The 14,833-nt window shown below is 21.1% G+C and overlaps 1 protein-coding gene across 1 annotated transcript, besides 2 other annotated features; it reads left to right on the forward strand.

Annotated features, from left to right (window-relative positions):
- Window positions 1-3,155: 3,155 nt before the first annotated feature.
- Window positions 3,156-4,373, forward strand: PGO_001525 (variable surface protein; the record flags this gene model as incomplete). Its single annotated transcript, XM_028690964.1, has 3 exons — window positions 3,156-3,189; window positions 3,365-4,092; window positions 4,212-4,373. 3 exons carry the CDS (start codon window positions 3,156-3,158, stop codon window positions 4,371-4,373), a joined length of 924 nt encoding a protein of 307 aa, XP_028546765.1.
- Window positions 4,374-13,438: 9,065 nt separating this feature from the next.
- Window positions 13,439-13,456: a sequence feature (contain untaranslatable codon;~variable surface protein).
- A 159-nt stretch (window positions 13,457-13,615) lies between these two features.
- Window positions 13,616-14,830: a sequence feature (contain untaranslatable codon;~variable surface protein).
- The last annotated feature ends 3 nt before the right edge of the window (window positions 14,831-14,833 follow it).

The following is a 14,833-nucleotide window of genomic DNA, read 5'->3' on the forward strand; positions in this document are numbered from 1 at the left end:
ATAATATAATTAATATCCTAGAAGATCATTTAAGTAAAATATAATGTTTATTAAATTATTCTGAAAATAAAATTAATAAATTAGGGAAAAAAAGTATATAATATAATAGATGCACCTGTTATTGATAGTACATCTGGTGGACAAAAGAATTCCTAGGTTATATAGAAAAACAAAAAAAGAAATTATATTAAGGACAAGTTACGAAATTATCTGAAAAACAAAAGAACATGAATGATAGTGACATTAACGGTAATAAAAATAGTACTGAGAATAAAAATGAATGTCGTCCTAAACGAGGAGGGGACGGGACAAGTTTTTCATATGCAGGAGGTTTTATTTTGATTTTATCTATTCATTATGGTATTGTATTCATTTTATATAATAGGAATTATAAGCATTAAATAGATAATTTTTATCTGAATGAATAATATAAGGGTGGCCATGTTTTTAATAAGGAAAATATAGGAGCATTCAGAAATGTTTGTATTGACGGGAATTATGATCATGAATAAGGTTATATATATATAGGCATATTAAAATATAAATAAAGACTGAAAATTACATTAAAAAAAATTTATAATAAACGATTCTAAATAAAGAAATATAAATTAAAATAGAAATCAATGATATACATTTTCTATATAAAAACCAAATAAAAAATTCTAATTTCTTAAACACCCAATAATAATATGATTAAATAAAAATATATTTAAACTATTATTTAAAATAACTATAAATTATAATTATATGTAGGATACTATGAATTTACTTGTGTATTTAATAAATCATTATAAAGCCATTTAATGAGACAAAATAAAATAATTAAAATAAAAAAGAACGTTTAAATATATCCAATATTATTATAAAAATAGAAATTTACAACAAATATAAACACAAATATATAACACAACATAACATAAAACCAGAAACAAAAAAGTATACCATTTCCATAAATCATAAAATACTAACCTAAATCATGAACATTTAAAGATAAATCAAAAATCATAAATCCATAGAACATAAAGCCAAAACATGAAACATTAACTCTAAAACTGAAACATTAAACCTAAATAATGAAACCTGAACCATAAATTCTAATCCCCATACCCTGAGTATTATTTATAACACTTTTCAAATTATTATGAAAACTACGTTCTTACATAATCATCTAATACTTTCATTATGTGAAATAATTTATTCATAGAACAAGTTAAATCATTAAAAAAATTGTCTTTTTCATTTTACAATACAAAATTATCTACCCATAAAAAAACAACTTATTTTATGTATTATGCTGTAGATTGTCATAATCATGAGAGAACAAGTTGAAAACATTTTTTATATTTTGTTATATACAAATGTGTACAAACTAAATATTAAAACATTTATATATAATCCCTATTATATATGATGTTTTCCGAATAATACTGTCTAAGAAGATACGTAGATTCAATAAAATCATAGTAACTCATTAAAAACTTTCAAAATCTTATTGTTCCTAAAAATTAAATATATGATATTTATAAAATTTTGAATTATCTTATATAAGAAATAAAATATCAGGGACAAAGGTTTTGTTTTTATGAACAATAAAAAAAATTGTATTCAATTTATATGTACATGTTTCCTTTATAAAAAAATATACCTTATAATTAATCTTTCAAAAAATATATCAATTTTAAGAAAATATTATTTGTTGAATTCTTTGGAAGATATATTAATGAATTAGAAGCTTCCTTTTTAACAACACAATAAATATATTGAAAATATCCCCAATGTACATGCATATACAGAAAAAACTATGAATATAGCAAAACACTTTTTTTATCAAAAATATGTAATGTAACACTATTTTAAATTTTAATACATAAAAAATATTTTCGTTTATCTTTAGTTTTAAATGTTACATATAATGTTAACAATTTTATACTGCATAAATTTTGTTTCCTTGTTAATTTGTGGTACAAATATAATTATAATATATATCAAAATAATTACCTACCTCATGTAAAATTATGCATATTTTATAATAATAAATTTTTACACATGTATTTCATATCAATATAAATAAAAAATGAAATATATAATAATATCCAAGGAACATTTTATTTCATAATTCAATATGTGTTTAAAAAGTATATCAACGATTCTTTTTCGAAAAAAGTGCATTTATATATATATAAATAATAAATAATTAATGCCATATATATAACTATAAATAGTAAAATTGTTTTTTTAGAACAATTATGTAAATATATTTATTAATTAATATTGAACTATATAATAGAATTATATAAACAAACATATATACATACATACGTACATACATTTTTGCATAAATAAATATGGGTTATTATGTAAATGTATAATATAACTCATATTTTTTTTTCCCCCCCAAGAGATTTGAGCAATAATAGTGCATAAGTATATCATTTAGAGAACTAAAAAAAAATATATCTTTCGAATAAGGTAAAAAATATTAAAATGCGCTTAATAAAAAGGTCAAAATGTAATGGTATAATAAATCTAAACTTTATAGAATTAACTGGTACAAATCATTTAATAAAATAAAAAAATAATTAATTCTATGTTTATAAGTATACGTCTTACAATCATATTATGTGAAAATTAAAAATATTATATATTATAATCAATATCGAATATTGAAAGAAAATTTACATATATAATATATAATAGGGATAAAATAAAAATATGAAATATATATTAATAATATACACATTATTAATAAAATATAAATAGTGTATTTACACATTATATTAATTCAAAAATAAATAATATAAATAAGAATATATGCTCATATAGAAATCTTATATACATATATCATTATACTGATTATAAATATATAAAACTTGATTCAGATTACATATATAAAAAACACTAAACAAAAAATTTAAAACCGAAATTCTAAAATACTATGATTTAATCCTATATACGAATAATATATCTTTTAGGTTATAGGAACAAATAATGCTATAAAATTTTAATATATAAGGGTGAAACTTTAAGAGTTATATTATATTTATAAATTAATAAGAATAATACATGTAATATATAATAATAATTGTAATATTTTGAACACATTATAAATTATATTAATCAGTATAATTTTATTTTCGTATTAGTTAGCAAATGTAATGGGTAATAGCCAAGTCGCGAAAGCTGAAGTAAGTTTCTATATATTATTAAAACTATAATTCATACTACTATGTTTTAAAGTATCTTATTTAGAAAAATAAAACAAAAAAATTTTCTTATAAATAAACACTTTTATATTTACAATATATTTCACTCTTAGTTATCTTGTATGGATATATTTACCAAAGGTAAGGAATTGTATAATAAGGTTTCTCACCACATTATTCAAGTGCTGTAAATGGTCAAATAGGGGCCTCATGCAATGCATTTAATAACACTTTTCAACATAAAAGCAAAAATTACTGGACTAATTTTACACCACCTTGTCAATATCTTGTTCGTTATTTACATGAAATAAAGGATAAAAGCGAATATGATAGAAAACCATATTGTAATTTTTTTATCTATGAACTAAAACGTGAAGTAAAGAATAAAAATCCTAATTTTCAGAGGTTTGATAAGGTTCACGAAGAACTCATAAAATCATACAAAAATACAGGCGTAAACGGACTTGATGTATGTAAAGAATATGTATCATTAATGGATGATAATGTATATGATATGTTCAATCTGTTTGATGAATTATATAAGGATTTTAAAGAATTTAAAAACCAGAACAAGCACAAGGACAATTACTTTTACTCATGTGTAAAAAAATATGAAGAAATTATTAATAAATATAAAGAAAAAAATAATAAGTTTAACAATACTATTGAGGACGAATTGGAAAAATTCAAATGTGATTTTCATACCTATTTGCAAGACAAAAATACTTACACATGTGAAGAAGTAAAATCGAATTGTTCTTTGATGATACCTCCAAAATGCAGGACGAATGTAGAAGAATTATCAGGAGATACTGCATCTGCGGTGACGTGGACAAGCACGGGTTTTTTATTTTTTGCAATATTAATAATTATTTTCATCTTGTATAATGTTAAAAATAAATTTAATTAATTAAATATTTATTCTGTAAATATTTATGATATCTTTTATAATAAATATATAATTAATGCATTAATCATGTATATGTCATATTTTTTCTTAAATATCAGTATACTGCTTGTAGTTCATACTTACGACCAAGGAAAAGAAAGTTAAAAAATATACGGAATAGAAAATATAAAAAACATTATGAATTAATGAATTTATTTGAAGAGTCACGTAAAAATAAAATTAAAAATAAACACAATATATTATATAACTCAGTACAATAGTCTTAAAAAGGTGCTATAAAAGCGTATGAATTCATTGGCATTGAATAATATATATAATAAATTATAAAAATGATTATTATTTGACAAGAAATAAGATCTATTTAAATATAATTGTTGAGCAGGAAAATATATCCTAATAATGATGTATATTATAAAGAAGCTAATAAATGAAACATATCACAAAATAAATTTCTTAGAGCAACGTATAAGACCATCCAAGACAAATCATTATACATTCCACGTTATAATTATAATGTATTCCTTTGTATTTGTTAAAAACAATGTTGAACAAAAGAAATTAAGTATTGAACATAATAATCTAAATAAATATAATATTTATTTAATATGTATGTTACATATTTTAGATAATTTTATGCATATATAACAGGAAGATATATTCATATAATTACTTCCATGATAACAATTTAATGTATCCCACTGAATTTAATTATATATTTTTCATAAATAATAGATATTTAAATAATACTATAAATACATTTGTACAATAATATAATTTTTTTTTAAGTGATAATATCAGTATGAAAATACAACGTATTCATTAATTATGAAAATTTTATTTATGAAGGGTTTATTATTTATACATTTAATTGTATATACTTTACCATTACATCATGTGTATAAATCCATTTTTGCATATATAAGAAGGAACATATATTATATAAAAGACAAGTAGAAATGAAAATATATGTATAAGCTATATATATATAATGAGTACATTTGTATTATTTCGTTATATCATTTTTTGGTTAGTATATTTGTCTCATATAACTTTTAATAATGTGAAAAAACATTATGCATAATGATTGAATATATAATTTTAATTATAAACATTATTTCCTGAAAAATTTTACATTTATAGCTTATCTTTATATTTTTTTATTATTTCAAAATATTATTATGAAGGCAATATAACCAGTTTGATTAATTCATTTAACTTATATATGACAATGAACATGCAAATACTATATAAGATTTATCCATGTCATATAATTCTGCATGTCATAAATCTTATGAAATTATTTTTTAATAAAATTTATATATAATTTATTTGTACATATTAAAAATATAATTTTTTTTTATGTTAAGAGATTGTTACATAAATAATTAAATAAAATAATATCAATGGATATAAATATATAGCATTAAATAGTTTGACATTGTTTAAAGATACCTTTATAAAATTAATTAATTCTTAATGTATTAATAAAAATTATACATATAAAATAAATATTATAGAATTATTATTAATATATATAAAAAATTAGAATATATAATGAATGAATATATTTTTTTTTTCAGTTTCTATTATTCATGCAAAGTACGTTTTATTAATATATTATAGCTTCTATTATGATGTACATCTATTTAAAAAATATTATTATATTTTTAATTTAAAAATCAGAAAAAGAAAAAAATAAAAATGGCGTAATAAATAAAACCCCATTATTTATATGAAATTAAGAATAAATAAAAATTAATAATACTAATATAACATAATTATGACGAACAATATATTTTTTTTTTTTTCATTAATTCTTTGATTTAATGTACACATTAAATCCTGAATGACATATACGTGAATTTTTAATAATTATATCAATTACAAATGTATAAAATTGAGAAAAATATATATCTAAACATTTATGAAAAAAAAAAAATTCCTGACAGAGCAGTATATTTATTAATATATAAAGTCGGTAATAAATGTTTCATATAAAAAATGGATATTATATAATAAAACAATTATATAAGTTTTAATTAATGTAAAAATTATCGCACTTTCATAATATTGATTTTTTATTAGAAAACAGGTATAAACTAGTAGTTAAATAAATTTAATACTTCTTTAATATATTACTATATATTAGCAATATCTTTAGTTTATAATAATTTTGATTTAATATGGAATAATATTATTTAAAAAAAAAATAATATCACTTAATAATCCATGAATATTATTTACAGAATGCAAATTATTGAATATATATTATAAAATATAAATCAATCTAAAATATCAATATACAAATAATTAATCAGACCAGAAATATATAATTGTAATAACTATAAAAATAATTCACATTAGTAAATTTTATAGAAAATATAGTGCATGAAAATAAAAAAAATATATTTAATAATCGTTAAGAGAAAAAAATTATAGTTACAAAAAAAACTATAATGTTAAATATATAAAATAACTATACATTATAATATTATAAACTTATTCCTTATATTGAAGAGTCAATATTGAAAAAGGAATATACATAAATATGTAAATAAAAAACACTAAATAGAAAATGCTGAAGCATTATGATTAAAAACTAAACACTAACATATAATATAAACCCATAACCCAGAAACATAAAACCTGAAAAAATAAACTCTAAAAAAATGAACTTATGATTACGAATTATGAAAAGATAATATAAGGCATTGTTAAAAAAATAAGAAGGTATCCTTAAAAACATATAATATATTTAATGTTCCTATAATATACACATTTATAACAACAATATATGGTTACATATATATTTAAATTTAGAAATTATGGATAAATTACGAATAAAAAATTAATTGAAAAGTGGTTTATTCTTTAATTACGGACTAATAAAATAAATTTATTACTTATAAATTTAATACTACATATGCAACACGTAAGCATAATATTAAACATATATAATTAGTAATAATTTTTAATAGTTTATTGGAACTTCGGATGTAGAATAAACGTAAAATATAACTTTAAATAAGATTCTAAATTTAATATATATATATATAAATTATATTATTGTAATGAAGAAAACATATTATAACATGCTTGTAAAAATTTTTTTATCATTGTATTTAATTCATTTATTAGAATATTTTAGAATGTGTTACTCTTTTATTATGTACATTATGCCGTAGTAATTTTCTCAGAGGTGACACGTACAAAAATAATAAAATAAAAAAAAAAAAATTTATTTCGTTTAAGTGTAGTAATATTAAAAATTATCATACTATATATAAAAACTATGAAAATAATATTAATAATATTGAAATAATTTAATCAGTTATATTCATACAATTTAATATTATTACACATATAATTATAAAAAGAAAAAAAGTTATATGGTAATATTGTTTATATTTTGCATTCAAATTAATCAAATTAGCTTAACATAACATTTTCTTATATACAATACACTTCCTAACACATTTATCTATACAATTTTTTTGTAAGGGTATACATAAATACAGCATGGTATGTTCTTATATATTTATCTATAATTGGTTTTTTATTATAATTATTATACCAGATTAACAATAACTCATAACATATGAATAAATATCCCCATTATATCATTACCGGACCTTTCTAATTTTATAATAACGTTTATTTCTCTACTAAAAGTGCATATCTTTTGGTTTAATAGTTTGTCTGACTTTTTATACTTATACACCATTTTTAAATTATTCCAATCTATGATATATATATTCTATTATTAATAACATTTATTATTAAGAACTCTTAAATTGTTTTATATACACATAAAGTAATCAAATAAATAATCGTTCACTTTTACATTATACAATACTTGAATTATGACATTTTCTATGCCTACATTTCATATTTTTTTCGTTTTTTGTCTCATGTTCATAGGTTTTCAGGTAATTGTTCTATTTTTTTTCATTACTGATATTAACCTCCTAAATAATTCTATCTTTAGGACATAGTTGATGGAAATAATTTCGTGAAGTATAAACTGTTCTATATAACTGTCCCCTGTGCAATCTATGAGCTCAGATTAAGGCTCATATAAATTTATTTCCTACTCAAAGACATAATTTGGGTTTTTATTTTACCTTTTCTTATTTATTTTCACTTTATATTACGTTCATAGGTATAAGGTTTACCGATATATACAAGGAGAAGAATATAATTATTTAATATATATTAACATAAATACATTATTAAGATAAGTAATATATATATTTATTATAATATGTATTTACACGACAGAAAAGTTATAAGAATATAAATTTTCCTAATATTGATGCAACCAAGACAAAGCTATGAGAATGATATTAATTAAATATATTACGATGTTCTACTATAATTCTAAATCATCATCCACTGATTCGCTTGATATATTAAATGGGGAAACTGAATAACGTTCTGTGCAATCATTTGACTCAACATGATACTAACTTTTTAATGTGAAATTCTATATATCCATGTTTTTCAGTTTTTGCACCCTGAACCCTGCTTTACATTAGTCTGAACTTAACTATTTACATTGCTTTAAAATAGTAAAAAGATCAAGTGTGTCAAATTTTTCTTAAGAATTAAAAATAAAATTTCCAATTTTATTCCATATTTTTATATACACTACAAGTTCCACAACTACCATAATAATTCAAGTGGATAAGTTTGATATGTGTAAGGAATTTTAAATATAATTTCCATTCCTTTTTATTACAAATTTTTTTTTTCGTTTATTTATAATTGTCAATATTATCATACAAAATATTCTGCTTTTTCCGTTTCATAGGGGTAGCTGGTACATAATATCCAAACATTCCTACGTTAGGACAATTTTCAAATAATAGTGATATTCATTCAACCAGTTTATATCTAGCATATTTGTTTTTTAGTTTTTTCCCTTTATACTTCTTTATGCCTATTTGGTCATGTGACTTTTTGATAAAATTTAACATCCATTTCTTCCGTTAATTTCTATGTTTATCTGATAATTATACTAAATGATTTGCAATCTTCTTTACATTGTCTTTTATACTCTTTGATAATGTTTTCTAAATTATTCTATCAATAAAATTATGATATGAAATTTACGAAACACCTCATATTTTTTATAGGTTAGTATACTTAAAAAATTTTCAAACTGTTAATTGCTTAGGAAATATAAATAGTACTAAATAAATTTATTCTTCCTGATAAAATATAGTCCCTCACTGTTTTTCAAATTACAGAAAATATTGATATACTTGTCTATCTATACATTAAAACAATGAACACATTTTATCTATATCATTTAACATTACCACCTCATTTTTATATATGCTAACTACATGAAATAATGATGTTCGTGTATTGGTTCCTATTTATTAATGGTATATAATAATATATAAGATACTGATATGTTATTATTCACTGTGAATCTTTTATTAAAAGAAAGATATAAATTATAAGAAAAAATATTATTTAACTAAAACAAAGCTTTCCTATTATTTTATTACTCCAAATAAAATGGAATTTTTTAATTACTTATGAATTTATTGGTAAAATTATTCTTCTGCAAAATATAAATGCAATAGAGTATCATAAAACTCAGTCCATAATATACAATAAATCAAACCATTGTCATTTCCTATCTGTTGAATATAGAATCTATACATGTCCTTATTGAGTATTTATATCTTTTTAAATATTGTTTATTAAAAAGTGTTCTTGTAACAATAAGTACAATTTCATTAGAAAATGACATCTTCATTTTTGCTCTAAAAAAGAGTAGCTCCTTTATATTATCCTTTTTCAAGCGTTATTAACATCATTTATTTAATTAAACATTCTTCAAAACAGACGCGTTAAAATTTTAATGTCACTAAGACATACAAATGCAACATAAAATAATAAACTTCATATAAATTATTTTATTCTCCTTTCCTGTATAAATGGCCAAAAATGTGTCACAAACTGTTACAAATTCTATGGATGTTTTATTCAATATTGTGAATTTTATATTAAATAGTAAAGCCTCGGTGCTCATAAAATTTGTGTACTAGAAAAAAGCATTTCGTTCCAATAAACATTTTTTGACATATCACAAATAAGCATTAAAATATTATTATTCTTCTATACACATATAAAATTATTTTTTTGGATGAATGATTTGAAAAAAGATGGTATTTTTATAATTAATAATTACCAAAAAATTAAAAAGCAGTTTTACACTTAAAAGAATTCTCCTTTGAAGGTCACTATGATATAAAATCTTTTATATTTTCGCTTAAAAGGAACTTAATTTAATTCCTAAATAAAGCACATCTTGCATGTTTTTCTAAATATTTAATTTATTTCTTTTTCAAATAACCATAGAAGCTCTAAATATATATTATTAAAAAATAATAATAAATAATGTATTTATTACATTTTTTTTATTAAACTGTGAATGTAATTAATTAGGCATACACATTTTACTGTTTTAAGAGAAAAGAATATAAAATAATTATGGTAAAAAATTTTAAAAACATTTTAGTATCAAGTATATATGAATTGAAAATAAAATCAATAGCTTTTTCTAAAGAAAAATTACCCTAATTTATATTATATATATGAAATTGAATGTTATTTTTTTGACCTTGCCCAAATTAAAATAGATAATTTGAAGTGACATTTCATTCCATTTTTGTCCATTATATTTATAATGTAAGTCATTAATGCATACATATAAAGCATAAAAATGTTTTTGCACTTCTTTGCACTTTACGCTATTCAAATATCCCTTAACATATGAGTATCTGTGCATTTATTTACTGTTGCATATTGATCATACTGCGATTTTGTTTGATGATTTTTTATGATTCAGCATTAATCATACCTACTGTGCAAATATTCAAAATAATAATGAAAAAACAACAATGAAATCGTTATAATTAATGTCAAGAACTTCAATACACAATTTGCAAAATATTGGCATTCTTTCAATATAATGTGCACATAACACATTAAGATGATTTCAAACCATCAAATTTTATGGGGGAGGGAGGAAATATTCTTTTACAAAGTGCCTAGAAATTTGAATAATAACTGATACTATATTTGGAAAAGCTCAAGACGATTAACAAAATTATTTTTTGTATTCTGATATATAAAAAGATATTTTCCTTAATGATTAGTAAGTCATTAATTGCATAAGGTAGAGTATGAAAAAAGCTTTGTAAATCGACACATAAGACAATAAATGAACGTACAGTCAAAATTACTCATTTAAAACATTTATAAACAGCGTTAAAAATGATCAGTTTCTCATTATGAATTAAAAATATTTTAAAAACATAAAAAATATGTCTAAAAATACCATAAAATCATCAAATGGATAGACACATACATATAACAATCAAAACATAGAAAATATTTAAAAAGGAACATAAAAAAATGAAGTATTTGTTTTTACATTTTGCAATCAGACACATTATCTTAAATATAACAAATACGAATAACAAAATATAAAAGGAACATATTAATATCACTAAATATTGAATGAATATATATATAAGCCAAAATAATGAATTATTAATAATATACAGTATTCTACTGAATGGAAACTATGACTAAATAATGAAGAAATTATTATTCCGCTACACAGTGAACCCATGAATAGTAAAATAATATATTGTATTTGAGAAATTTATTATGTATATAGTTTTTGTTATACACAATATAGACAGCTTAGGAAAAAGAATTAATCTTATTAAGAGTATAATCAAGAAGAAAATAGTAAATTCATTGGACTGAAATAACATCTAATAAATTTAATGCCAATAAGAAATGATCCAGGCTAAGATCTTTTCAAACTATAAAAAATGTTCTTTAAGACAATCATATCATGATTTTATAATTCAACATTATTATTATTAAGATACATTAATAGCAAAAATATTGAAATAAAATTAAATAAAAAGAGTGATACACAGTAACATACAAATAATCATATAAAGAAACTATAATAAACTATTTTAATGAATTATCTAATTGAAGCATACTTAATTTTAAATACATATTTTTAAAAATATTCTACTTAAATATTTCAAATATAGCCTAAATATAATATTTATAACGTAAATGTAAAAATTTTATATATCTAACAAAAAAATTAATAAATTGTTAGTTTAAATCAAAATAACAATGTTCCCATTTAGAACAAGAAAAATTAATAATGATTTAATTATGTTTATTGAATTCAAATGTTACAAGAAAATTATTAGAATAATACAATATGAACTGATTTTGTGTATTATCATTATAAATACGATCTATTCTATTAGTATTCTCTAGGGGATTAAACTGTAATACTTAATTTATATTTTTTAGTACAGATTATATAAAAAAATTTTGCACGCATATATTTGGAGTTTTACAAAAATTGCGTAGCGTATTTATAAATTTATTTATTAATTTCAATTATATTAATATTTGTTTGAATTCATTTACATTATATCATCTAATAATGTCTTAAATGAAGTTAATTATTCTCAAAGTATAAATAGGCATATACGTAAAACATAGACATGTATAATGGCGAAGATGATACTAGAAAATTAAATAGAACTTATTCACAGAGGAAAAATATATACACAGGATTTTCGATATATACAGCTTCTAATTTATGTGAAGTATTAAATGGGAATTTTAGTTATAAGAAGTTTTTATGGTAATAATATAATTCTACTTATGATGTATATATCATATTTTACTTGTCTTTATGCAGAGCATTAATGAATTCAAAATATATAGAGCATAATGATAATGATAAAAATGTGTAAGCACCAAATATTTTACAGTAAGTTATAACTGCATTACCTTTTAATAGTTGCATTATTTATAAAAAAACATTTAAATCATAAATAGATAAATAGGAAAATATATAGGTAATATTAAATATGTGAATAGTATTAATATTGAAATAAAAAATATATATGTCAAATATTTTCTAGAGGAATTATATTTAACTTCTAAGTGTAACTTAAATGAAACCTCTTATATATATTATTTTAATTTATTTTGTTCGCAGTGCATATATGCTATGTATTCATATACACGTTTTATTACCTTTTAATATCTATAATTCAGATTCTATATACAGCCCCAGATCCTATATGAAATTAATATTGGGAAATATTACACATTCATTTAACATATATTTGCGAATTCATTTGTTATACTGTTATGGGTAAGAACAATTATGTATCAAAATATCATTACTTTAAATGATTCTTATATTTTGTTTCACAATATCCTAATGATATTTTAGATAAATTAATTAATGTCTTTTATGAAGATAGTATATATAATTCCCCAATTTTATTAATATATTGTCATGGTATAAAAGTATTAAATGATCGTATTCAATATACACATGCATAGTCATAATTTAATTTTCTAGTATCATTTGCTTAAAAGAAGTAAAAGGGAAGAGAACTATAATAATAATTAAATGGAGAAAATGCAATCTACAATTCATATTTCCTATCAGGATCAATATTATACACATGAGGAATGCAGAGAAAAATATATAGAATTTTTAGTAGAGTTTGAAGGGTCATATCATAGTTTAGATAAAAGTTGCTATGTAGATCTGTGCAAAGAATGTGATGAACGAAGTAAAACTATAATTAAATTTAAAAATCAATGTCCTAAACAAATTTCTTTTTATACTAATGAACATATAGAAAAAGAGTTAATGAATTTTTGTAAAAAATGTACTGATCTATGTAAATGTAGTGAAAAAGCTCATTGTTGTAATGAAGAGAGTGATGTATTAAAATCAGGTACAGATGAATTATCTGAAGGGAATAAGGGTTATGAAAAGGAAACAGTAACGGATTTAGAAGAGTCTAAGATACATCCAATGTTGAATTCACGTACTTCTGGATCCCAAAGTTCAGAAAATAATAATCACCTACAACAAGATGAAAAGCATATTGTTGTGAGTAAATCAAGACCAGTAAATGAAATTACAGATAAACGTCATGAAGCAACTACTGCAACTAATTTTGGTAATAATCAAGTTGATGCAATTTCATCAAGAATTATTGATGTTCCTTCTACACCTACAGAAATACAGGATACAGCAGAAACATTATCTGCCACAGCTGATTCATTAAATCGAGTATTAACGAACACTGAAAATTCGCATTTACAAAAAATTCGTACTCCAAAAACTAGTATAGATAATTCGCAAGAAAATGGTGCCCTGAGTGAGGGTTCCGTTCAAGGTGTAATACAAGGTCTTCAAGCCAATGCTCATAAAATCTATGGAAAAGAAGGTTATAATACTGTTAAAGAAATCTCTAATATAATAACATTTCTTACTGCAGTACTCAGTAATGCATCTTTTATTAAAAATGTTATTGTCCTTGTAGATGATATTCCTGTAGAAGGAAACTCTGAAGATACTAATAACATAACTGATAAATCTGAACATAATAATACTTCAACTCTTGATAAAGATGTTTCCAAGGGCGAGAATTCTACTGGTAATGAATATTCTTTTTTATATGTCAATTTTTCTTTAGGTGCTAGTGTAGATGGTATTAGTGTTCTAAATAATTACGATGATGATGCTATTGGGGAAGTTATTCGTAATAGAGCACTTCCAGATGAAATGTATGATTGTGTACATATCTACGTGAAATTACAATTACCATTGTCAAGTGTT

This window comes from Plasmodium gonderi (genome assembly GCF_002157705.1).
Source record: "Plasmodium gonderi DNA, contig: Pgo-contig_160, whole genome shotgun sequence".
NCBI lineage: Eukaryota > Apicomplexa > Aconoidasida > Haemosporida > Plasmodiidae > Plasmodium > Plasmodium gonderi.